Source organism: Limanda limanda, chromosome 11 (assembly GCF_963576545.1).
Source record: "Limanda limanda chromosome 11, fLimLim1.1, whole genome shotgun sequence".
NCBI lineage: Eukaryota > Metazoa > Chordata > Actinopteri > Pleuronectiformes > Pleuronectidae > Limanda > Limanda limanda.
In genome coordinates, this window is record NC_083646.1 from 8032717 (window position 1) to 8059770 (window position 27054).

The 27054-nt window shown below is 44.2% G+C and overlaps 1 protein-coding gene across 3 annotated transcripts; it reads right to left on the reverse strand.

The window, feature by feature from the left end:
- Positions 1–353: 353 nt before the first annotated feature.
- Positions 354–26976, reverse strand: eva1ba (eva-1 homolog Ba (C. elegans)). 3 transcript variants are annotated; one of them, XM_061081079.1, is made up of 5 exons: positions 13750–13822; positions 3316–3412; positions 3034–3188; positions 1608–1702; positions 354–1524 (listed from the first exon to the last, which is right to left on the reverse strand). In XM_061081079.1, exons 4-5 carry the CDS (start codon positions 1672–1674, stop codon positions 1079–1081), a joined length of 513 nt encoding a protein of 170 aa, XP_060937062.1. In that variant the 5' UTR covers positions 1675–1702; positions 3034–3188; positions 3316–3412; positions 13750–13822; the 3' UTR covers positions 354–1078. The 3 variants fall into 3 exon arrangements, with proteins under 3 accessions (XP_060937062.1, XP_060937063.1, XP_060937061.1); XM_061081080.1 differs by lacking the exons at positions 3316–3412; positions 13750–13822 and adding an exon at positions 26954–26976; XM_061081078.1 differs by lacking the exon at positions 3316–3412.
- Positions 26977–27054: the final 78 nt, after the last annotated feature.

Sequence of the window (27054 nt, forward strand, 5' to 3'; positions counted from 1 at the left end):
ACTCGAGCTCTGGAGAGCTCGAGCTTTCTTTGCTTGTTATTTCTAACTTTTTTCTCAAACTATTATGACCCTTTTCAAATTAAATTAAGAGTTTTTTTGTCCTAATTCAATAACAACTTCATTCTTATATTACTATGACTTTAATCTCGAAATCCGCAATTTGTTCTTCTTCAATCTGCGCCTGATACGCCATCGTGACTCCATCAGAGCCTTACACACATTATTATGACAGGAAGACTGTTGTTGAGTTTCTGGAAATTTTATTATAAAACTTCTTTCTTCTTTAATCTTTAGAGACAGAGACATTGAGCAGAAACAACACATTTTTCCATTAACCACACTGACAAAAAATAGACTTTTGGCCTTTTTTTCAAAACTTGATTATAAGTCCATGGCCCAAAGGTACGGAGCGGAAGAGCTCTGGTGTATATTTGTCTGACATTATGAAGAGAAACAACAGTAAATTGTTCCAGCTTAATACTTTAAATCTGTCATTTCCTGTGGTGGAAGTACCCCTGAAAACATAGACGTAGATGAAGTGTATTTATAAATTAAAGACTCTAATTTTAATTGCTTTTAACTCATAATCTGACCCCCACAATTGATCGATATGTGCTTGTTCAAACGATGACATTTTATTTTCCTTTACACTGCGAACAAATAATCTTCATTGCAACATACAGTACATTTATTTTCCTTATTTTTCACTTAGCCTACATAAACCTAGTTGTGTGCATCTCTGTGCTTAAGCGCCAAACATTTTAATACTTCAAGCGTCCCACATTCATTCGGCCTCTTTTCCTTGTGGTCTAATCAGTTATTAAGACATCTCTTGGTTTAAGTTCATGTTGTCTGTTAAAAATAACTTTGCTTAATAAGAAGTGCAATATCTCAAAGTTCAGCTCTGTCCGAGCCAAGTGTATCAAAATGTGGCACATCGCTGTATATCCTGTTTCCAGATGTGTGTCATCGTTTTGTATCTTGACACCAGTTCTCCGGTCGTGCAGGCTTCAGGGACCCTCGGCCCACTCAAAGGTCTGTGCCACTCCTTCACAGAGTTTGCAGCTTGTCAGCCCTTTTAGTAGTAATGCACTCGTCCAATCGTCCCTGTCCCCGAACCCAAGATGTCAGGTTGGCCGTTCCTCCAGATCTCCCGTATGATGCGTTCCCTCTCCTCCAGCCGCTGCGCCCGCTCCAGCTCTTCGGCCGAAGTAAACACGTTCACGCTCAGCGTCCCGTCCGACTGGCTGTGATGGTTACCCACAGGGATTTCCGTGCTGGGCAAAGGGACCTGTGCCTCGACGTCGTCCCCTTCCTCGTCATCTTCATCCTCACTCTCCTCCTCCTCATCCTCCCCGCTGATGCCTTTTAATTGTTTTTTCTCTGGCGTGGAGGAGGAGGAGGAGGAGGAGGCGATTTTGGTGCGTGGCTTGCAGGAGATGCGGATGACCAGGAGGCAGAGGGTCAGCACCAGGCCGAAACACACTCCGAGCACAAAGTAAAGGCCGAAGCTCTCTGGGTTTGCTGAGGAAGCGACACAAACACACAATATCAGACAGAGTTTAATGGTATACATCACTAACAGATTCTGTTGGGCTGTAGCTTACCTTTAATGTGTGCGTAAGCTGCTATGCTGTTGCTCAGCAGGTCCATTTCTTTTTTCTTCACATCCATGGTGATCGTGACTTTGTTTCCTTCACACCTGTAAAACGACACACATTTCACACCCTGTCAAATCTGGCTTTAATGCATCTCGACTTATTAACGCTCTTCCAGGTGCTTGAAGTCAGACGACCCTGCAGAGCTTCATATGCGGCCGGGTGGGTGGGATGAGGCCTCCAAGTGTCCGACAAAAGCTCCTCTGTGTCCTCCTTAAGTACAGGCTTCATCTGGGATCATCATTATGCATTTGGCACATGGCGCTGTGCCTCTGCCATTCTCCCAGCATCATGACAGCCCCTCTATAAACGGGGTCAGGAGTCATTTTTCCAAGTACCCACGAAGGACTCTTTCCCAGCCCATCAGCTTGAGAAGTTCCGAGGACTACGGCCAGTGCAATATTGCTGACTTCTTTGCAGTCTTCGGACACAGTGTCCCTGACATTGAAGCTGTCACTCCTTCTGGCATCCTGTCAGTCTGAGGAGCCCTATTGTTTGTTTTCAGCTGTTCCTGTGTGCAGCGGTGACTTCTGACACTCCCGAGGAAGTTCTTTATTAAAGTAAAACCCGGTGAAGCCGTACAGCAGATACAAGAGTTCATGTTCATTCTCTGCTCAAGTCTGTTTTCTGTTTTCCGCAATTATCCGGATCCTGTTACCTTCATGCTACCTCCTCACTTGGAAACGGGTCTGTGTTTCATCTGAAACAAAACATTTATTGGATTTGCTTGCATTGATTACCGGGGTCGTGTTGTACTGTTGGGTCTCTCTGTATTTCCTCTGGTAACCTTCCCCTCCTTCACCACGCTCACCCCTTTCCTGCTGACTCTGGCTTTTCTCCTCCACTTTGCCAGTTCGTCAACAATTCCCACCTCCGCGGCTCGATGACATCATGGTGTTGCACCACGAGGCAAGTGAGGTGATAGCAGAGCGACCAGATCAAAAATAAAGGTGGCTTTAATCATTCCTGTTAATGTTCCCCTTTGTGTTGTGGTAAAAATGTAAAAAACGATGAAGAACTCCGTAGCCGTCCAACTCCAACCTGTGTGCACTGCTCTCTTAAGTCGAACCACATGTCACTGTGCCTTCACACAGATCATATGGAGGTCTGCAAATTGCACAAACCACATGTTTGTGTTTGCATTTACCTCCAAATTACGCCCACTGATAACCCCGGTGCCTGAGCTCCATCCTGATGTGACTACCTCGTTGACTTATGCAGCTTTTGTGCTTATTTGTTGATGCAGCCTTCAGTAAAATTCCAGCATAAAAACCACACATGTAATCCATATGTCGCGTGGCTCCACTAACAAACTTTCAAACACAGCAAATGCTCTCCTGTGAAAGCAGAAGCAAAGATAGAAAATCAAACTTACCAAAAAGATGAAACTTTGGCGCACACGTTCAGTCCCAGCTCATGTTGTAATGAGAAGTTGGAAATGCAGAATGATCAAGCTCCTCTCTCTGTCCTCGCTGTTGGATCGGGGCCCGTGATCTTTGGTCCTCAGGCTAAACAGTTCATTTGGCAACCCTGAGACAAGAGCAACACACACACACACGGAGAGGGAGGGAGAGAAACAGAGAGAGAGAGTTAGAGAGAAAGAGAGAGAGTCACCCACACAAATACAGACGTCAGGCCTCATTAGGACCAAACTCACTGAGGTGTCTGCAATGCAAACAGCAACAGGCCTGCTGCAGGATACACAGTCCAGCAAGAGACTAGAGGCAGAGGTTCAACTGTAAAATGCACGGAGGCTGAGGAGGCACAGGAATGTGTGAGCTGTCTGAAAGAGGCAAAGCAAACTAGAATCTTTATAATCAACCTTGAATTAAAAGTAATCAGCAGGTTTAAAATATAAAATCTCAGTAGGCACCTATACTCATTGTATCTGGTCATGTCCTAAAATACAAGCATATTGGATGGGTGTTTTGCAAGATTTGGAAAAAATATTTGGTGTGGTGTTGCACATGGACCCTCTTTCCTTAATCCTGGGTTACACCAGTCAGGATACTATTGTGGATGCCAACGCTGCCAGACTGTATAATATCCTCACATATGCAGCAAGGAAGAATATATTTTTGTCTGGGATAAGCGACAAACCCCCCACTAAATCGAACTGGCACAAGATAATTATGGAATGTTTTCCCCTTGAGTACCTGACCTGTCTGCTTCACTCTTCAGATGGACAGTTTATGAACATTTGGACTCCATATCTTCACTTTTCCAGCTCTACAGTGGCTTCAGTGCTCTCGAATGTTGTCCTTGGCTAGCCTTAGGCTCTTTATCTTGTTGTCATTGCACTGATTGGGTGAATGTGAGTTGTAAGTATGTATAGACTGTCTAGACCAATGTTGTACTGAGTGTTGTTTTATTGTTGTTACGTCAATATATAAAAAGAAAATAAACATATTTGTAAAAAAAAAAAAAAAGTAATCAGCAGAATCCTTGCTTTTGGGCTTGGGTATTCTTACTTGCTCAAATTAGCGATCAACAAAACTTTCAGTGACAGTGCAACACACTCTGGTTTTTTCCAGGTGTTGTAATTTATTTAACCATCTTTATTTACAATCTATGCTAGACACTAAAAACAGTTAATAATATCTCGTAATGGTTTAAAGGCCTCACATGCAGTGAGCCAGCTGTGGGTCTGATGTTATATGAGCCGCTGCTCTGTGCCATCCTATTCTGAACAGGGTGCTTTTCATTATGCAGGCATATTTTGTTGAAGTCGTTTTATGTTAGAAAAATAGTTTAAATCTAAATGTCTGCTCACTTTTAACCCGTGCGATCTTTGGCTGCAATGCAAGAGTCCTCCACATTTCTAGCGAATCAAATCACAACAATCTACCGGACCTCCTGAATCTCTTTTCTATAAAGGGCAATAAAAGCCCTTTACCTTGCTGGGGGTTGGTGCTTTACGTGTTAGCTGGGCTCATCCAGGTCTGTTCAGAAATGCAATGCTGTGAGGTTCTGGATGTTTAAGGGAAAAAGCTCCTCCACCAGCTGCAGTTGGTTTTGCAGAGCCTCTGTGCTTTTCCAGGGCAGATTCTGATCTCGCTGACTCTTGGCAGATCCTGTGTACACTGCGCAGCGCCGGACCGAGACAGCGCTCGGGGGGCCAAGTGACAGAGCGCTCGCTATGGCAACCACGCTTTCCAGGCCCCCCCCCCCCCTCTGTCCCCACGGGAGCGAGACGATGGGCCTTTTGTTTCTGATCACCACCGTAGGGATGGACCTACGCGGTGTCTTCCTGTCGAGCTTCCTTCCTTTTCTTTTCAATTATGAACAAGTTCATCTCCTCCCTCCCACAGAGTCTAATCCCCCACCCCCCCGCTCCTAATGGAATCTATTCATCATTATCCAAGCAGAGCTGAAGAACACGGGCTTTCAATGAGCTGTTTTGTTTTTGTCTCAAGGGTAATAAAGTGAGCGGCTCAGATGACTACAGTCGCTCTCCGAGCCAAGGTCGAAGCTCACGATTGGACACGTACAGAACGTGAAGCGCCTCATCTCACACGGGAATGCAGCAAACCTGAGCTTCATCAGGACTCTGGCATCTGTAACCGGTGATTAATGTCGACTGGAGAGCTGTTTAAAGCCCATCGAAACACTAATTATCCTGGCCGTGTTGTTTTGTTGTGTTTTTGTTTCACCCCGTGAAGGAAATTATTAACAGACCCTCTCCTCGCCAGCTCCGTACAATCCATGACTCAACTCTCAGTCATTCTCTCCATTCTGACCCAATTTGCTTTTGGATTGCAGATGTCCGTGTTCAGCCAAAAGAAAACTTTCATCATAGCATAAAAAACTGTGGTGTGATTTTGTCCCATCAAGTCTTACTCAAACGTATGTGTCAACATAAACTAAAACTAACTAAACATTATGAATCAAAATCACAATGTGGTGTTACGTCTTAATGCAACCCTTATTCTATACCTTTCCTTATTTTGTTAAATGTTTAGAGTCAAATGCACAAAGCAGAAGATACCAGACAGTTGAAACGTGAGCACGTGTCTCTGTGCCACATCTGAGCTCCTGTGATGTTAATGTTTAGTCCTTTTTTTTGTCCCTGCTAGTTTATCATTAGCTCGGGCCCGGCCACAAACCATGAGGTCAAACACCCATCTTGACTCCTCACATGCTGCTGACTGATAAATATTAATCATATAGCCCATCAGGACATGGTTTGAATTGTGTGGGAAACTAAAGTTGTGGGGTGAAAACGTAATCACCTTATTGGACGTTATAATCACAATAACAAAATGGGACCCAGCAGAGCCCAAACCTCTGCCAAGCCCCAAAAGTCCCCTTAAATGTAATCAGGTCATTTCAAATTCCACACACACACACACACACACACATAAATATCCAAAATTAGATATATTCCCTGGGAAAACCAATAAAAAAAAGCCTCATTCTTCGTCCAAGTTCCGTGAAAATCCGTTCTGCAATTTTTGTGTAATCCTTCTGACAAACAAACAAACCAACAGACCATGGCAAAAACATAACCTCCTTGGTGGCAGTAACGATAAAGGTTGCAACCAGCTCAGCAATTTCCCCAAAGTCTCAGTCAGCGATGAGCTATTTCTGAAAGAAAGTGAATGTGCTCTTACCCAGAAGCCAGCATAAACACAGTGATGCTGCGCTGTTGTGGCCTGAGAGGAGGTCAGACACTATTTCTAACTTTGCACTGTTTGCTTTGGTTTGGTTGCAGGGAGCTGAGTGGAAGAAAACCTCTGAGCTGTCATGCATGTATTTCTGGGAGCCCTCCACTTGGAGATGACCACAATGGCTCTTCCTTCCCACAGGGTTTGTCCCTTTTCCGCAGAGGACAACATCCAGGTCGAAGCCTTCCTCCAGCATCATTGCCATTGTCTTGAGATAAGTGGCAGACGGAATGACTGAGCAGTCTGATGCAAACAGACGTCCACTGGCTGATTTATCGGGTGCCTCCTCAGGGGCAGACCTCTAAAGTAAAAGTTTGTCGCCCAGATCCTTGTTTCATAAACCCTCCGACCACAATGCTCCTCTCGGAATCGAAGGAATGACCCTTCAGCTGAGTTTATTCAGAGTGTCAAGCCACATTTGATTCATACGAGGAAGATGAAAAGGTCAGATCACACAGGGGGAGCGAGTCAGTGTTATTTCCTCATTGTCTGCGACACACGCCGAACCACAGGGGGGGGAAGAAATATTTCCAATACCTTGACTTTCTCTGCGGCCGCCACAATTCCTGGCACAGAGGACGGGTCTGTCTGTGGTTCGCCGGGCTCGAATATAATCCCATTTCATTGTTTTTAAACCTCGAGTCCACACACAGGCTTGCTGTAGTAAAGGATATCTTGAGCCACCAAAAGAATTTATAGCATCTTACATAGTGCTCTTCAATTATCTACATTAAAAAAGTTGCTGTTTTGATTCTGAGGCTGCTACTGAAATATATCCGTCTGGACTTCATGACACACAGCTTCAAACAAACCAATCTGGGTAATTTATTCAATTTATGCATTTATTTTCAGCTTGTGGAGCACATTCTGAAACGCCGCGTGGTTCGCTTAAAAAAATATACAGAAATCAGAGCTCAGTCCTGGCTCGGTTATTCTCTCCATCCAGAAGAAATCCCCTCAGTCGTCTACGGAAGGTTTACGGCTTCCTACAAACTGCCAAGGAATCTTGAAACTCTATCGCAGAAATATCTGATGGATTTCTCCACAGGGCCGTTTATCACACACCTGTAATCAAGCACGAGAGCGGCGTCCAAGTCCTGAGACGTAATGGATCTGCAAGATCTCCCCACTTTCCACTTGGTAAACAGAAACACTGTCCAGCCCGAGATCTGTGAGTCTGTGAAAGCGCTCATGAAGCCCCACGGGGGGGAAGGTAATGTCTGGTGGAAGCCACAGGGAGATTTTGTTTGCCGGGGGAAAGTAAGAGTGCGTATCGTCCCAGTTCCTCTTGACATGAAGATCTTTGGGATTCAAGCTGTGCCGACTGTCGGTGCTGCTTCCCTCTCGTCAAGGCCGGCCGCCGACTCTCCCACTGAGAGGAAGCTGGTTGCATCTGGAGACAGGACAGGGATGTGGAAGCTACAAGGACCGGGAAACTGAGGTTGATCCCGTTTCTTCTACACTTTCGTTAAATTCATGGAATTCAAGGATCTGGATTCATGAGCAATTTGGTGCAGATCCAAGTAAAAATCCAGAGTTAGTGAGTTTAAGTGTAGTTTCATAAGGGGATGGTTGAGCTTTGACGGAGATATGCGCTCTACTGAGAGCACTTCCAGTTTGTTGGTCGGTTTTTGTTTGTTTGTTTGTTTATAAGCAGGACTACACAAAAACGACTCAATGGTATTTTCCCCGGGACTTGTTGGCAGGATTCAATATGTGTCAGGGAAGAACCCATTTAATGTTACTGCAGAATGGAATCAAGGGTCATATCCAGGAATTTTGTTTTTCAACATTTTGTTTTTCCTCTTTTCAGAGAATAATTAATGGAGCTTAATGAGAGAACTCAGGCACATTTATAGAACTATCTGTGAGGTTGAAACTTGGTGCTTGATGGAATTTAAGGGGACTGTTAAGCCTTGGTGGAGATATGCACTCTACTGTATAGTATCTTTAAAGAGTAATACAATGGACTAGGATATTTAGAAACGACCCCATATGGGTTTTTGGGAGCGATGGCAGAAGCGAGCTCTGACGGTGGCTCATGCACCACATCAGAGAGGCTACGATCAAAGGATGGAGAAGGCTCAGCATCTTCTATAGGGGGAGATCGTAAATCATTTAATGGAGATAAACAGGCTACAGAAAATAAAACACAAGACAGTTAGCACAAAACGTAGCCACATTTCCCAGTGTGTAATGAATACCACCAAAGAGTGTTGTAAGGCATTTTGTTGGACTAGCGGTTAAGACACATTCTTTAGAGCAGCAAAGTCTCTGGTTTGGTTCTGGCTGGAGATCTCTGTTGCATGTCGTACAAATCTCGCTTCCCGTATTCAATTTCTGCCCTTTTGTTTTTACTGTACCCCATTGAATGGATGCAAAATGTAGAGACAAATAGCAACGCAGAGTGGAGGCGAGGGTAAAGACAGTGAGAGAAATCTCTGGTGTGATTTATCTCAGCTGTTGAGCGGAGCTAGATCCCGATATTGGCCGCGCTACTCGCATCTCTCAAGAAAAAGGCTACAGACACGTCTTGGCTTGGAAGCAGCTGCTGTAATGGAAATAAAGATGTTCAAATCGCATCAGCTGATGAAGACTGTGAGATGCGGCCAGATGCTCCAGAACAAACCAGTTAGAAGTCCTTGAGTGCAGATTGTGTCGTTAGGGCTGTTTACAGGATCAAGAACAAAGTGTAAACCTTAGTTGTTGAGCCAAAGTGAATGAGAATTCCTTCGGGTTTGAAGTTTACATTTCTACAATGAAATGACAACTATGGTCAAAAGCTCTGGACCAAGTAAGTGATAAGCACTTCCGAGAAAACTTACTGCCGACTTTTACATATTGACTCAAGACGAATTTTACATCCCCTGTTGGTGAAACTTATTTTAGCTGCAGGGACAAACAGCTTCAGTGAATTTAAAGTCAGAACTTGCCCACTTTTATCAAGTTTCCACTTAACTGGAAATAAAACCCATGCTGTTTGTGCCCCATTCAACTATAGAGGTGTTTGCTCCATTAGATGATTCAATCTTGTGAAAACGTTCTTGAATATGCTTGTGTGAAAGAAAGCTTTGTTTTTCTCAAGTGTTGACGTACTCTTTATTCCAAATGAGGGCAACGAACAGCGGCTTTTCTTTCAATGACGACAACCTTTGCCAAGAGGATCAAACTGTACAGTCGGGCAGTGTTGGGCACTGATTAATTGATGTTAGACATTAGACTTTTCAACAAGAGCCCAGTTATAACAGACATGAGTCATAGCATTCTGAACCCAAGACTGAAACTGAGAAATAAACACATAACATTATACAGGACGACAGAACTGTGATACACCAACTCCAACCCGCTGCCACGGCTGCAGGTGGATCATAGGGTCAATATACAGAGACACCACTTACAGTCATATTCTATCCTACGAGCAATTAAAAGGCTACATCCATACTATATCTACATCTACTGCTATATTCATGCTTTTATTTAAAAACTGCCTTTTCAAACCAATACGATCTCTGTCCACATGAGCAATAACTTGAGCAGTTGCATCATTGTAAAAGGCAGAATTTAACTGAACATCAGTTCTTAGCCAAGACAACAGGGTCAGCAATGCACGTCATGATCGAGAACATGTAGTCCAAAGACCCTGGCCAAGCTGGGATTCATGCTGGGAAGCCTCCTGCTGTGAGTGCAAACCGCTGCACCGGTGTTCAATTAATAATCTGTACGCTCCATGTGTGGAGCTGTATAGCTGCAAGCTGCAATAAATACCTCAAACCTGCTGACTCTTTGTGTTCAGCTCCCTCTGGGCCGCTAACTCTCCTTCAAGCAAAATGTTCTGACACATGACATAGCATGTGCACTCTGATGCAAAAATACAACAAGATCTGCCCTGTAGACCCAGATCCAGTTATCTGAGTCAATACCCGATATCAGTATCAGATCGGTGCAGAGCCAACATGGCGCCAGCTCGCTTCAGAGTAACTGCAGCCCTGGCCCGAAAAAATCCCAGAGTATCCTTGTGTCATCAGAAGGGAACCACAGCGCGCTGCTTGTCCCGTGAAGAACATATTTTTGGGGCTATGGCAGGTAATGGGAGGGTAATGGAGATATGGGGGTGAGCTCGGGGGTTAGGGCAAGTGGTTAAACACACCCAGATGTGCTCCTGATGTGAGTCAGAGCCCCAATCCTTTACTATGTAAATGAAGAGTAGATATCCCACGTACTATCTTCTTACTGACATAATCTCAGTGGCAATCAAGCAAATCAAGCGAAGCCCGTGGAAGCAGGAGGCCTCATGCAACCAACACTGTGTGTGTGTGTGTGTGTGTGTGTGTGGGTTTGCTGAAAGGGTTTATTTGTGCATGTGTGCACAGTATGCGACTCCATGATGACAGTTACTGCTGGTCTGTGTATGTTTCTTTATGTTGGAGTTGATTCACGTGAACATTCCTCTAAAGTTGGCTCAGCACAAACTCAGAGCTCCAAAAATAGAGCGATGACCTCACTCTTTTCATCGATCTTGGCCCCCCCACCCAGCAGCACACCGGCACCACACACTGCACCAATTACACGGAGCCTACGTATTTCTCTGTGACACAAAACACGTGCTTGCCCTTCTCATGATTGGGTCCGTCCAATTGATGCAGCTCTGTGAGATTTGGGGGGGAGGGGGTTTGGAAATTTTGTGACAGTTACTGTGTTTGTGCAGTGAAAGTAAAGGTTGGTTGCACCGCGTAGGCTCAGTCAAACCCCAGTGGACAAGCATGTTAAACAGCTTTGACCCACAAGTTACACAAGAGAAGCACTGTTAGAGGTGCAGTGATTCATTTTTTTCATGTTCCACAGTATAATTCCCCCCCCATAAGATGATCTTAACACTGTGTAGTTATGAACGTTTGAAAAGGGCGTTGATCAAAACCAGCAGCTACATGGTGGTGCAATGAGCAAAGATGAGTTTTAAACATTTTTTCCCCCAATTGTGTCAATGAGACACAAAATTACTGTGCGTAAAAACCAAGATTACTACAGAAAAAGATACAATTTGAACTAATAGTTAATTAATCACCTATTACTAGCAAAATTAGCAATTAACAGGAGCCAAAGCAAATCAGCAGCAGCAATAATTCTCAGTTTGAATGGACCACTGTGCTGACGGGTGTATAGCTGCTTTTCAACTACGTCAGCTGACGATCAGCTGATCAGGCACTTATGACTTTATGTCATTTCTTTAACATGCGCCATGAAATCCTTTATGCATTTCAAGCCCTAATAAAGCCCTTCTTCTCAGTGTGTTTCTGATGGATATATATATTTGTGGTATAGTAGTAAAGTACAAACAAAGTACGTGCCCTCAGTTGTGTTTTTTCACCAGTGATGCTGGTGATGCTTCAGGAGGCGGGGTCTAATGTTACCTGTCATTCTGATTGACTCAGTGACCAAATTCCTCTCTTATTGTTGCTTACTTCTAAAGTACAAATAACAACCTATGTGAACATGTAATGCAAATCATTGTCAATCATTGTAGAGGAGTAAAATTGATAAATCCATGAAAATATATGTTCTTAAGTACAATAATGAAGTAAATGTAGTGGCCGGGTTAAACTAAAGTGAGGTTATGTTCAGGTTTATCCCTGAAGAGTCAGAGAACAGGGATTGGAAATGAAGCAGAGCTGCATCATGACATCGTGACTCATTTTAGTGTATGCATGTTGAAGATTTTCCATATGTTTGACATTAACTGTTGCAACAGAGCAACAACACAGAACCTGCCCAGCTGGGAACAAACCATCTGCATGTCCAAGTTAAACTGGGACACAGGAGACCCATTATCTTCTCTATGTGTATGTACACTATGAGCCAAATAACTGAACCCACAGCTGCAAATAACGTTGTTGTTGTTTTATTGATGCAATTTGCACAATTAAAACATGTTTTTAATAGAATAATTCTCTCCCAAGGCTCTGCACTAAATGAGCTACAGAAAATTAAAGGAGCTGCTCGACGCAGGTGACTAAAGCAGAACATCCACTGGGACTGTTTGGTGATAACAATACAGGTTTGGCAGGAACAAAGAAAACATTGTTATGAGATGAAACATTGTCTGTGAGAGTTTGATCCAACATGGCAGCATCACATGTCCCTGTTTCTATCTTGAAGAGGATATGTCTTATTGATTATTTCTGTTTTACACATGAAAAAGAAGAATTATTGATTGTCTTTTACCCCGTTATAGCTTTGTTTCCTGTGATGCTGTGGGGTCATCCTGATTGTGTGTGGCCTGAAACTTTCTGTATCTCCCTGAAAACAGATTGGTGCCCGGGGAGTTTAGACATGCTCTTCAAATCAGAGTCTGACCCCTGACCCGTGGGCACATTTAGAATAAGTTAACAACCGTCCTCGGGACAGATAAGACAGGTTCGACTGATAAGTGAGTCAGTGGGGTTTTGGGGACGAAAAAAAAAGGTCTGCTGGCCCGGAGAGGTCACCCAGGAGTCAACTCTTTCCAGCCATGACGCCTCGAAGGCGGGTTACTTAGCAGCAGTAAGCATTCACACTATGGAGGGTTATCTGATCGACTGGAGGAGGCACAGCTAAAGTGCCGCCTGCTCATTCAGATCAGATAAATTAGGAGGAGACCCCTGAGAGCAACCGAGCCCAGACCAGCCTCCACCCTCACCCGCTTTCTCCCTGATAAGAGGTGCAACCCATGGGAGAGGGAGCTAAGAGAGCCAAAGCATATGGTTAAGTTGTTGCATGAATTTTTCAGTGGACGTGTTTAAAAAAGAAAAGAAACCAAGCCATATGAGGCATGTGCACAACCTCCTCTCTGTCTCTCACCTCTCTGATTATATGACGTCTGCCCTTTCTGACCTCACAAAAAAAAAATACAAAGCGCGACAGGATGTTTGCTATGATTGTTGAAAGGTGACAACTAATTCATCAGCACAAGGTTAGCAAATGATGTGCAGCTGCACAGGAAAGCCAGGCTACTCCTGTCCTGCCTCAGTTCTAAGTGCAGCATCAGCTCCTCTTGCTGGAAACACACATTTATCTGGGCTGATTCCAACAAACACATACAAATGGGGATACAAATTTAATTTTGCTAATTTTAACCAAGAAATTAATAAAAATAGAGTCAGCATCATGTGAAAAACAGTTTTATAAAGTTGTTGTTATAAAAATCAATCTGGAGCTGCTGTGATGGAAACCAGTTATATCCAATTTTATAGCACATGGATGTTTTCCCAAATCACACGCCCCTCGAGACAAGCCTGCCAAGTTTTAATTCACATAAGATGCAACACAGTGGAACTTTAGAATGTCTCTGCTCCAGAAAACTCCAGATGTTGTAAAACGCAGCTGTACAGAAAAGCTCTGGTGTTTCCATATGTCACTGTCCACACAGTAAAATGAACTGTCAAACTCACCGGTCAGTGCTGAGGAAAAAACAAAACAAAACACGTCCTTCTACAACAGTTCAGTCCAAACTGGGGAAAAAAACTGCAGATCTCAGCCTTCTTTTCCCTCCACATTTAAAAACACACGGCATCACGAGCAGTCCTGACTGTTTCTGTTGATTCTCGGTTGCTGCTGTGGTCAAGTCCCGAAGACAGAGTGTGTGTGTGTGTGTGTGTGTGTGTGTGTGAGTGTGTGTGTGTGTGCAGCGTCTGGGGAAGAGGTGGTAACTTCCTCTCAAAGTTGGAGCCGGAGTGAGTAACAGAGTTTTCTCCCTCCCGGCTCCAATCCACATGAAGCAGGAAAAGCTGTCATACTATCCCCCTTTTTCAGATGAAGGAGGGAAAAAAAGAGGAACAGCCTAAAAAGGGCAAGAGAGGAGGGAGGAAAGTAGTGGCTGTGTGTACTGTGTGTATTATGTGTACTGTGTGTGTGTGTGGGGGGAGCTTTCCCTCTGTTGTTAAGGAAATTGGCAGAAAGCAACTCCAGGGAAATTAGCACAAGTTTTTCCATGCAGAGTCCAGTGTCACAAGAAAACAACAACATAGAGGCAACTTTGTGTCCGTCTACAACGGATGAGAAGGTTGTGTGTGATCTCACCAGCTCAAATTCATCTGTGACGCTTCTTTTTCATTGTTATTCATGCTGTTGGAATCTATTTGACTGTATTTCATGATTTTATTTTCAGCTCACCTGTCAGCTGTGAAGCACGTTGACCTGCTCTAACCTGTGAAACTTGTGCCAGCAAGCATTTTGATTATCTGTAGCTTAACGACTGGAAACTGCGGCAAACAGCTAATCACATTTTGGGATGTATTGACTTTCTGGAACTTAACTAGTCAAGATATCAAGGGGCGGTCCAGGAACTTTTCTTTAACCCTTACGAGATGTTTTGGGACTTTTTCACATACTTCCCAGGAAATAATTGATGGATCGGGCATATTTTGTTGCAGTTTGTTCGACTTTAAGGGGAATGTTGGGCCTTGGTGGAGGTATGGGCTCTACTGAGGGCCATTCTGGTTAATAATGTCTCATTCGTATATTGATGCTCACAATAAACACAAACTCCAGGAGTCACCACAGGAGTCTACTTCCTTCCATAACTACAGTGGGAGTTTTGGTGACAGTGGCCTCATAGAACATGGTAAATATGTGGTCAACTCCCACGCTGGAGGAGTAATAGCTAAGAGCCACATGCAGGAAAAACTTTTCCAATGCAATAACATCAGCGATCGCCAGCACTACCAAGGCAACACACGCTCTGATCTCATATTTGGTCATATTCTGCAGCCGGTTTTACTGGCAACACATTTCCTCAACTGTAAGAGCCGAGCACCATCCCGGTGGTCATGGACACCGAGCGTCGTCTTAACCAAATTTATATTAATGCCAGACGCTCTGAAAGGCATAAGGACTCGTTTCATTAAGGTTGCTACGACTCTTCATGGGGATAAAAAAGGGAAGAAAAGCTGAGGGCGATGAAATCAGGAGTTCATTTTATTCTTCCAGAGGGTCACCATCAGAGCAGAGCTGTTATTGTGCTACACCCTGCTGGGGCTCGAAAGAACATCTTGCTCTTATTCTCACATATTTCACTCATTAACCCGCTCGCCAACCTGAGCTGCAGCCACAGAATCATGTCACATAGATTCACTCCAGTTGAGATTTCATTAAATATTGCACCCACAGGGGTTTCAGGCACATCAATCCAAATCAAACATCCGCCCACACGCTTTTTCCTCAAATTCCAACTTCATCCTATCATGGATACAGTCATGGATTCAAACAAAACAAAAAAGAAAAGCAGAAGGCATCTCACCAACAGCAACTGTCAACTCCATCGAGGAGGAGGAGGAGGAGGAGGAGGTGTAGGGGACTGAACAGGGTTTTTGGGGGATAAGCTGAGTCCCCTTCGTCAGTGCCAGGATTTAAATGTTTCTCTGAGCTTCATCACATTCCTGCCTGGATCTCCTCATGGCTGGCAGATGTCCACCTGTCCCCGGGGCTGATTTACACTCCAGCACAAGTTTGGTCTGAGGAGGGCGGATGAGTTATGGGCAGAAGAGAGAAAAGACAAGAGGAGAGAAAAGGCAAGTGAAGTTAAAGGCAAGTTAAAATGGGGCTAAGAGAGAATCAAGGGCAGGCTAATTACAGAGCACCTATGGCTGTCGAGGAGGTCGACTTTTTCCCTGGATCACGTCTTACAAAACCCGAGGATGCCATCGTGGTGCTAAATGTAAATATACAGTTTATTATGATAAGCTGTTGAGGAGGCGGAAATGGGGGAGGGAGATGTGGCTGATAACCAGGGAGGGTCTGTCTGCAGGTGGGAGAGGATGAAACGAGCAGAGAGTGTGTGTGTGTGTGTGTGTGTGTGTGTGTGTGTGTGTGTGTGTGTGTGTGTGTGTGTGTGTGTGTGTGGGACAGAAAGGGGGGGTTGAGGAGATTTAAATACGATAGCACCCGTTGACAAAGCGCACCACTGCCAAGCGATACGCTCCCGACGGGCCTCATGGGAACAAAAGCTAAACCACCATCTTTAACCTAGATTAATATTTGCAGAGCGTTTCATGAGAGAGTCGCCTCACCCACTCATTTTCCAAAGGTTGCCACACAGAGCCTTTGTTGGCGACGTGCACCTTCGGGAGGCCGTGTGAATGAAGCCCTCTGATGAAAGGCCTGATTTAGCTGATTTAAAAACTCGCCGCAAAGCAAAGGAAATAAAGACCAGGGACACTGGAGTTGTTTCCACTACAGAAAAAAAAACCAACACTTAACAGGGCTACGTGACTTTTTTAATCTGATAATTGACATGGAAACATGATAATTAAAACTTTGGCCTCCTTGTGTAACGACTGAGCGAAGCAGAGAAGAAAAAAAAAAAAAAACGACCGATGAGTCATCTGTTCTCTAAAGAATGAAATGAATATCCTGGGATGGCGTCCTGGGAGAATTAGCATCATTCTTCCTCTGATGAAAACCATGAGGAGATATCAAAACTGCAAACACATGTAGACAGGAAGAACCATCGTCAAGTGACAGTGAAATAATTGGGGGGAAGAATCCTGTGAGAAACAAGGACAGAACATGTGAAGACAAAAGAGAGGACGAGAAGTTTTAACTGAAGGCAGAAACACTGTGGTTTCCACAAACCGCTCATTAAAAAGTCCCTGGCAAACGTGGCGATGGATGTCGTCTACGTCTGCACCTTCAGGTAACGTCCACACCCTCCACCCGTGCAGTGCATGACATGAAAACACATGTCTTCGGCCACGTTAACCCCCACCCTCCCATAAAAAAAGTGCAGTGGAGGCATCTGGCAGCAGGAGCTTCTTTATGGCACAGATGGGAAACGCTCTCCTGTGCACAGGGATTGTTTTGTGATCATAAGTCCTCCCTGCTGTGACTTTCCACTCCCTCCGCATGCACATAAATAATAAATCAGGGTTAGGGTTAGAGCTGAGCGAAATTCATCAACGCATACTTCAATACTTGAAGCTTGGTGACACAGGGAGGACTCATAAGAGTCGTTGGTGGTTTATTGTGGCTGGCGAGCTAACTTCAGCTAAAATTGTCAGTATCTTGTCCAAGAACTCTTCAGAGGAGCCAGGGATCAAACCACCGACCTTCTGGCTGGTGGACGATCCTGGCTGGTGGTATTTTTATTTGAATGAATTGGTTCCACTGCAAAATGTCACCATTTTAAATGCTGCTCTGAGAAACATTCACTCTGGTTAAATCACACTTTGAATAGTTTTTGTTGGAGCTTTTAAAACCGCGGCCCCTCAAAAAAGACATGTTTTATATTCAGGTTTGTCATTTTAATTAGAGTAATTAATTGAAAAAGTTTAATATTCAGAATAGTCCATTGCTGTAGCTCCTCTTTTCAGCCACTGTCTGAAACGCTTGTCTTTTGCTCCTGTCTCTTTAAGGCCCCCCCTCCTGATATGCTCTGATTGGTCACCTGATCCACTCTGTTGTGATTGGTCAACCACTTCCAGTGCATGTAGGAAATGTCGGGTATTATCGAAATGTTGGACATCGTGACATGACAATGATGCTGAATATCGGACAAGCGACTGAAAATGGGCTTTTTAACTTTGTAGATCTTTACACAGAAAACAATATAACACACTAGAGGAGAGAAACACCTGTAAAGCACAGTTTGAATCCTGAGGATTGTTTCTGAAATGTTTCTGTTGAACTTTCAAAAATGTTGTACAGTGCATTATACTGTAAATCTAAGCCAAGTTAAGGGTGTAATACCTGACTTCCGGCACACCCATGCGGTCCTGAATAGAAAGGAGATTGAGGGAGAGGTCTGTTTGGTATTAAGGCGGGAAGCCCGGGACAGGAAATGGTCTGGGGTTGTGCAGAGGAGGTCCCTCCACAGAGCGTGCAGGGGTCCCACCACCACCAGGGCTACAATAAGGCCCCAGTGTTCACCCTAGCCCCTGGCCTTCGCTCTGTCACTCCACACAGAGCGGGAGAGACAGGGATGGAATTAGCGGAGGAGGAACAGAAGGAATTGCTAAAGTTGAGGAGAAGTTGAGGGGAGGGAGATTACATAAACATCTCAACACCTTGGCAGCTCAGCCGTGGTCCTCCCTGCCTCCTCAGTCACATAGTTTCCCTTCCTCCACGCCGCTGTCTTTCTCCTCACAAGCTGCTGACGGCGTTTCAGTTGCCAAATGTCATGAGGATCCAACCAAGTGAGCTTCAGTTCTCACATTCCTCCCACTCAGCTCATGGCACCGATGATCCCGGAGTCAAGGCAGCTGCTGTTAACTCGTATCAAAAGAGTAGTTTCATTTATTTAAAAAGGTGAGTGCATTCCTCACGAAATAGGAAACTGTGTGTGGGTTTCATTGTTTTAAAATAATGTTGCACGGCCTAGTATAAGTACGTCGCAGGTTGGTTACATGAAACCAACTTTCATGTGATAACTAGAAGTTGAAAACTAGGGGAGGCCTTGCCATCATAGCTCCATTCCCGTTTGCTAATGCACAAGATGGCAGCATTGATGTCCGGGATATTTTGCCTTCATATCTGGACCATCTTTAGATAACGTCTCTGGTCTTACAGTGTAGTTTGCTGTACATTAAGTATAATAACGGGGGGGTTGTAGATGCCTTCTTAGAGTCTTATTAAATGTCCGGTTCAAGGACAAAATCAATGGGTTATTTCCTTGTCCTTAGTTAATGAAATCCTTGAAGTAGATTTTGCGTAATCCTGTTAACAAAAACACTACACCAAAAATAGGGGTGAAAACATAACCTCCTTGCAGTTAATAATTGAAAAGAGGAGAAGAGCATTGTCATTCAAACAATGTTGCTATTGCTACAGCTGTGCACATCTGTAAGACTTTACAAAGGCCGTGCACGAGGCCACGACTCAAACAGCTCTTTCATGAACCCGTCCTACTTTGCATATTTAAGAATAGCTCTTTGTGCACATGCAAGTCGGCACGACGTGGAAACTATGTGACTGGCCAGCTTCCTCCGACAGCCTTGAAGTGCTGAATATGGAGGATGCAGTGGTGAAGCCTCGCAGCGAATTCCTCTCTGACCTCGGATTAGTGCCCGAACAACAGGTTTAATAACAGCCAGCCACATTGATTCACTGTCAGCCGGCCTGCAGCTCAGACTCTTCCAGTGAGGAGAAGAAAAACTGGTCAGCTGCAGGCCCAGATCATGCATAATCATTTCCACTTCTGTACTTCTTCTGCCCGGCAGCACGGCTACCAGCAACAACCCAAAAATCCCCATGTGTTTACACACGAGGTATAATGATGGGCTTTGTTTTACAGGGAACTGTTAAAGATTCTAAGTATACACCCCCAAAATAAGCAGGAACAATGTCGCACTGTGTTTATGGCTTTCCTTCGCAAAGTTGCTGACACATGATTGGTGAAGCTCGGATGCTAAAACACTGGTTTTCTACGGTATTTGGAGACGATGGAGTGAAAACACTGGAGCTGTTCAAGCTCCATTAGCTTCAGGATTTGGTTTTCATTTGCAGATTAAATCCCGCAGAAATGTTACACAGTGAACAACAAAGAACCGTTATGACAGAAAGAGACAAGTTGGGTTTCATAGTATTTTTTAACACAAACTCCGGAGAATGTCCGCACACATTTGAACAAAGCAGCAGGAGATTCTCTGTTCAGACGTGTTCACAATAACAAATACATGTCTGTAGTGTGCAGTACAGGGAGGTGCAGTGGAGACCACGTGTTTTCGTTGCCAGCACATGACCCCAGAGTCGTCCTGTATAACCAAAAAATCTTGAATCTTGTTGTCTTTCCAGTTTTTGTTTCCTCTTTTTCATCCTGAGATCAATCAATCAATTAATCAAACAAATGTTATTTGTATAGACCGTATTCACGAATCACAATTTGCCCTTAACCCTCAACAAGAGTAAAACTACCACAAGACATATTGTATATCAAGCAGTCTTGTAATCATAGTCCATGATCAGCCGCCACCACCATCACAATCCACCATCACAATCTACCATCACTATCCACCATCCCGTTCCACCACCACCACCACCACCACCACCACCATCAACTTCATGATCCACCACCACGGTCGACATCCACAGAGAGATGTTTGTAATCATTTTGTTTTTTTACGGTTCTGCCTCAGTTGTATGTTAGAAACATCATTAACCCACTCACATAATCCAGGGTTTGTACAAGGGGGGTGGCAGGAGAAACTCTAGAGAAAGTCTGGAGCCTTTGACTGGACACATACGGCGCCTCTGGATGATTTCAGGAGATTAACCGGAGTGAAGGACATGTCTGAAAGAACATCCTCCATGAAAAGAATGAGCAGTGATGTTAAACTCGAACTTGCTTTGCAACACTATATGTTTTCTGTACATTTCTTACACAACACTCTTCAGTCGCTCAATTAGACGTTACTATGAAAAGCTGAGCTGCCAAGTCGGGAAAATTACAGCCGGCATATTTTTGAAGATTACAGCTGTTGCTACAGAACTGCAGAGAAAAACCATGACCACCGACACTTACACAGTATCAAATATGAGGCTGACACTAAAAACAGCAAGAGCGGTGATTATGGTTTGACAGAGGCATCGGTCCCAGGGCAAGCTGGAGCCAGTTCAGCTCGTCTGTCATACGCACACACACACACACACACACAAACACACACACAGACGCACACACACACATGCAGACAGATTGAGAGACAAGAAGAGGGAAACAGGGAGCAGCTGTTGACTGTCAAATGACAATGTTGTGTTTTTGGCCGCGATATTCAGAGTATTAGGCTTCTTTTGTCTCAGCCAACCGTGTGTAGCCGTACCACCACCACCACCCTCAACATGGCCTCCACTCACTTGCCCTTGTTGCTAGCTTCAGAATTACAAAACTGACGATGACAAATGTAACCGTGTAACGACCGATCACGAAAGAAAAACAGGGACGAAGAAAAAATATTGAAAAGAGCTCAGATTCTTGGTGGTCTTTGGGGTTTCATGTTTTAATTAACTTCATGTGACATCACCTCATTGAAGGAGCTCTTACGAAAGAAAGAGATAGAACAAAAAGAAAACAAATGTCTAAAAAGCTTAAAAACACAAAGAAGACACCGACGAAGATGTCAAGAGAGTTTGTGGAGATAAAAGCCGATGTCGGTGTCTGTTTATTGTCAAGATAATGAACTGATTTCCAGAGTATGTAGCTTTCATGAATAAACGATTAACAAATAAACTGAATTCATCTTCACCTTCTTCCTGTCCTCATCCTCCCTTCCCCGCTGATGCCCAGGAACAAGAACACTGCTGAGCACCACACGTGTTGCAAGAGGAGAATCCAAAGCGCAGTGTCGGTGCCTCGGGTCTTGTCCGAGGTATCAATTTGGTTTACACATGAATAATTTGGGATGACTTACGAGACTGCAATTGCAGCCTGTTTAGAATAAAACAGTTTCTGGTCAGCAGCAGACGAGGATCAAAAAATGTAAAAAAACAAGAGTTTCAAAAGAGTTTTAATCAATGTTTTTATGGATAATCTGATAATTATTTTCTGATGTAGAAAAGTGACACTTAAATGGTCTAAAGATGGTTTCTGAATGTTAAACCACTGGATTGGACTGTGCAACACGCAGCCCCAGTTTATCATAGATGAAGTGTTGACACATTTCTCAGACATCTGCTTAAAACTAGCACAAATTAAGCAATAAATCAAAAGGTTGTAACGTGCGTCAAGAGGGATTTTTTTATATATATTTCTGACTTTTGTCTTGATCTTTTTTATAATGGACTTTTTATTTGTGCATTTTGCAACTCAAATCTCATATATCAGTGTATCGTCATCAAATATATATTTTCCTGCATACTACTTTTTGATTAAGTATAACTGAAATGCTGCCAGTCTGCATCATATCTACGTTGGGGGGGATATACCACAATAAAACACAGCTTCTTTGCAATATGATATATAATATAATCCTAAACATAATAAAATCATAAAATATTATGCTAGCCCCAGCCACACTACACTATACCATCATATTATATTTTCTCACAATATCTTTACACAGTATGAAGCTTCTGTTATTGCAGTTTCTCTAACTTCTATGATTGAGGGTGATACTTGGTCAAAGGATGGTTATATTGTTGGTTTCAGGGACCATTCATCTTATTTGTATTTGCTACTAACCTCAGGCCATTTCTCAGAACAGTATTTCTGAGTTAACAAGCTGACAAAATAAAAAAATAGTTTGGCTTTGTTCAAAAGTCCCTTGTTTGAGTGCAACAATGTCCTCAGGGCTCTGACCCCAAAGTGTGTCATGAATTTATTCTGGTGAGCGTCAGTGGGTCTCATGATGATGCAGAACTAACAAACTCCTAATGACTGATTCTGTTTTATTTGCGGAAAGAGAGGAGGAGTTTTTCTTTTTTTCTTAGTTGATGTACACAAGGTCAATCAGTTTATCACGAGAGGAAGCGACGGGCAGAGAGATTGTTAAAAGCGGTGTTGTGAATACAGACAATATTTTCAGCCTCATTCATTCTGCCAGTCTGATAGTCACCCTCCAGGGGCTCATCCTGCCAATTATGTGCCAAATAAATCCAAGCAGCCCGTTCCCCTACTGGCCATGATATACATCCTGGAACCACAATGTTCCCAGAGGATGCCCAGCCACGCAGTCATCCCCTTTAGAAGCACAGCCACTCCTCTCCTTCTATGCACTATGAACACACAAGCAGTGACGGATAGACTTTTCAGAATTCAGCTTGAACTATCCCACAGACTTGGACTAAAAATACAAGCCCTCACTTGTATCCACGATGGCTGAGAGTCCATTGAAATGAAACAACAGGCAGAAGTTTTGAGTACAGGCCAACTTCATGCTGCAGACCACAAGCACTTGTGCGGCCCTGGGTGCACGGCGCTCTGAAAAGCCTGCACATAATGACATAGAAACTGAGATCAATAAGATGTCAACAAACAATCTGTTTCCATTCATGCCTTTCCCGCAGCGAAGGGTCACACACTGACCGAGCTGCTCTGAATATGAAGATGCCACACACAGTTTACAGCGCTCACAGGCTCAGTGGAAATAAAAAATGGGGAGAAAAACTGCAAACAAAGTCCAATATGAGCATGAATTTGCGTCTGAATGATGCAGACTACAGACATAAGATGCTGTCTAATTTTTTGTTCTCCCTCTCATTTAGGTGGAGCCCAGAGGAGCGTGCTGGTGGAGGGTAATTGAGATAATAACACGGTTGCGCACACAGCTGCTGATGGGGACGGCAGATCTGAGGCAGGTTGGAAGTCGACGCAGCTGAAAGTCAGAGAGCAGGTTTACTTTCTGAGGACAGGACCCGACAGGCCGGGAGTCACCGGAGAGGAGACGCAGAGCAGGGTGTTAATGTGCAGGACTGGCGCGTCTGCAAAAGTCCATTTATGTTCTTGCTTTAAGGAATATTCACCATGAAAACAATCAATTCAATGATAACTTTTTTATTTTGTCATGTAATGATGATGTTATTCCTACCCTGGAATCATAGACATCACATGATTGGGAATAGCTTCCTAATCAATGTAAGCTTCATGGCCTCTTTGATCTAATATTTTGGACACATCTTAGAAAATGCCTTTTGTTACCATATTTTTGTTGACCTTGACCTTTGACAGATGATCTCTAAAACTGAAGCATACGGAGATACACTCCCAAAGACATATGCCCCATGTTTGCTGAAAATAATCAATGCAATTTTGACTTGAAAGGACTTGACTGACCTTTCAAGCTACTGTACCTGATTAGTTTGTTAAATTTGTTCATAAGTGATAATAATATGAAAATCATTTGAGTCATTTGAAGTATTTATTTGATTTTTATAATTTCTGGTTGTGAGCAATTGAATATTTAACTGAACAGGCTGGTTTGAAACTGATGTCGTGTTTAAGCTCAAAGAGTAAATGACAAAAGATTCATCAATAAACTTTTTAGAGACATCTCTCAAGCTTGCAAATTTCATATTTGCCAAATATCATCAGTGCAGAGAGAGTAGCTCTCATGCTCTCATGCACACTAATATCTCATCTCTCTCGTGCTCTCACACACACCAACATCCTAATCACTACAGCAGCTCACATCCACATAAGTCAGTAAACATCCCTCACTGAATCACTCAGGCATCCGCTTCCTGTTTGCCCCCACCCCAGAAGCTTAAGCCCCATTTAATCGTTCAACACCACTTCACTTCCTCTCCTCTGTCCCTCCACCCGGCCGTCCCCCCTCTGCTGGGAACTGTTGACTCATGGTTGACTAAATCAACAGTTTCAGGTTAGAGGCATCCATCTGGACCGTGGTCCCCACAGAGGCCTGCCGGTCATTTACCTCTGCACCGGAACAAACCCCTGCCATGACAGTCAACGCACCCTGACACATGAGATAACAAGCTGAGCTGCTTGTCACTGGAAAACAAGCACTTTGACACTGCCGCACAGTCGGTGGCGCAAGAACTGGTGTGAAAAAGCGAAAGAACAGCTTGTGCTTGTGCCAGAACGGGTTTGTCACAAGTTCTGCCTTCAGGACCCGAGGGTTTTGCGGGAGGCAGATGTCCTTCCATGCTCGCTTCTCAGAAAAACTTTCTGTGCCCTGCAGATCCATGTGACCTTCATCTCTTTGGACGGAAATAAAAGAACCGCAGGAAATTTGTTTGCATGCAGGCCCCTGGCTGTATATGCACAGGAGTTCTAAAAAATCTCCATCTGTCGTCTTGTCTTGAACCTCAGTGCAGGCATTCACACCTTTCAAGTCCGCAGCTAAAGAGCTTAATGATTTACTCCTCGAATCAGGAGCAGGAACAAGAGCTGACACGTTCAAGACAAATCTCATCTTTTTGTGCACAGTCAACCCATATCAAAGCCCCTTGGTACTGTAAGCTATCTCCTCCTCCAGGCGCAGGTGATTAGCGTCAGTCAAAGTTGCATGACTACTGAGTTCATGAACCATTTGTTCTTAGCACGGTGGCAGCAGAGTAAGATGATATATTTATGAGGATATCAAATGTGGAGACCCCCCTTCCAGGCTCAAGTTTGAACCTGGGTGGTTTGTGAAACGTCCAAACTGCTGCGGGGGTTCAAATCTGTGCTGACGCAGCACAAACACAAACCCACCTTGACCATCTCCGCTGAATGCTTTCCACAGACTTCCCCCTCGAGGACACAGACAAAGTGGACTGCAAATTTCACGGAATGTGGAGGAGTGAACCTGCACAAAAAGCGTGTGCATTTGTGTTTATGATAGCATGGCGTGCACATGCATTCGTGCGTGTGCCCTGCGTTGCATTTGTCAGCTCCCCCATGACAGGGGAATGCAAAAACATGACTCCCTCGAAGTGGACACCATCTGCCTCACTTGTAATCAGCGTTTGCCGTGTCAGGGTGTTTACATTGAGGCTGCATGCTTGGAAGAGAAAAAGAAAACGGGCAAGACTTCATAAATCAGTTTCCTGTTCAAGTCCCCAGAGTTTACGAGAGCGACTGGATAGTGTGATGCTTATCACTGGTGAAATGAGCAACCTGCAGTCTGGCGGAGAAGCTTTAATGCTTTGCTGCACAATTAACAGATAGGCTCAGAGCTGTTGATCCCTCCAGATGTTGGAGTTAGACAATTAGTTCAAGGTAGTTCAGATGTTTAACTGTCAGCCTTTTAACTGGGCTGCATGTGTGATAGATTTGTGAAGAGAACTGATTGGCCTTCGCGAGGTTTTCGTCTTGCTTTGCTGAGGCTCACTCACAAGTATATCTCATTTTTTGCTCCACTGGGTGAAACATAATAAACGCCTCCGCCGAGAGAATGAAATTCCAGGGCTGCAGCTGTGGCGTCCGACCACAGCGCAGCCAAGTAGAGACTGCGTGATCCCCCCCCCCCCCAGACAGTTAACCTCTCTCATATCACGCACTCCCCTGCCATTGCTTGGAGAGAAAACCTCTGCTGGAGTCAATCTGAGCGAGCGGCGGCATTAAACTGTAACACGAGGAGTCGCTCGGGGTATTAACAGGAAATCAAACATGCCTCCGGTGTGTAAGTCTAATGAATGCTCATTGAACATTCCTCTTTATGGATTCCAAAGAAAACATTTCAGCTGATTTCTATGATGTCAGTTAGATATAAAGATCTAGTTAATAGAGTATGTGAGGATCCATCCGTTGTCTTCCACTTGTCCGAGATTGGGTCACAGAGGTTGCTAGATAAAAATATAACATTACAGATATCCTTCTCCCTGGGGGATCCCATGGCGCCCCCAGGTCAGATTTGCAGGCTCTGTAGTGGGCTCTGGGCGCACCCCAGGGTCTTCTCCTGGTTGGGTATGTCCAGTAAACATCCACATTAAATGGCCAAACCACCTCTACTGTCCCCTTTCGACCATTCTTTCTGATCAGTGGTTCTACTCCATGCTCGCTCTGAATGTCCAAACTCCATAGCCTATCTCTAAGGCTTAGCCCGGCCAGTGAAAACAATAATTCTCATTCTTTCAGTCACTATGCAGATCTGGTGACCACAGGTGAGAGTCAGAATGTCGACAAAAGCTTTGCCCTCATGGCTCAGCACCTTCCTCACCACACCGGTCTGGTACGATATACATGTTCCCCACAGTCATGTTGGGATACTTGGAGAAGAAACTCACCCACAACCTGGACAAAGCAATCCACTATTTTCCAGGGGAGAACCATGGCCTTGGAGGTGCAGACTCTCACATACACACACTCAGAATGCAATGTGCTGTTC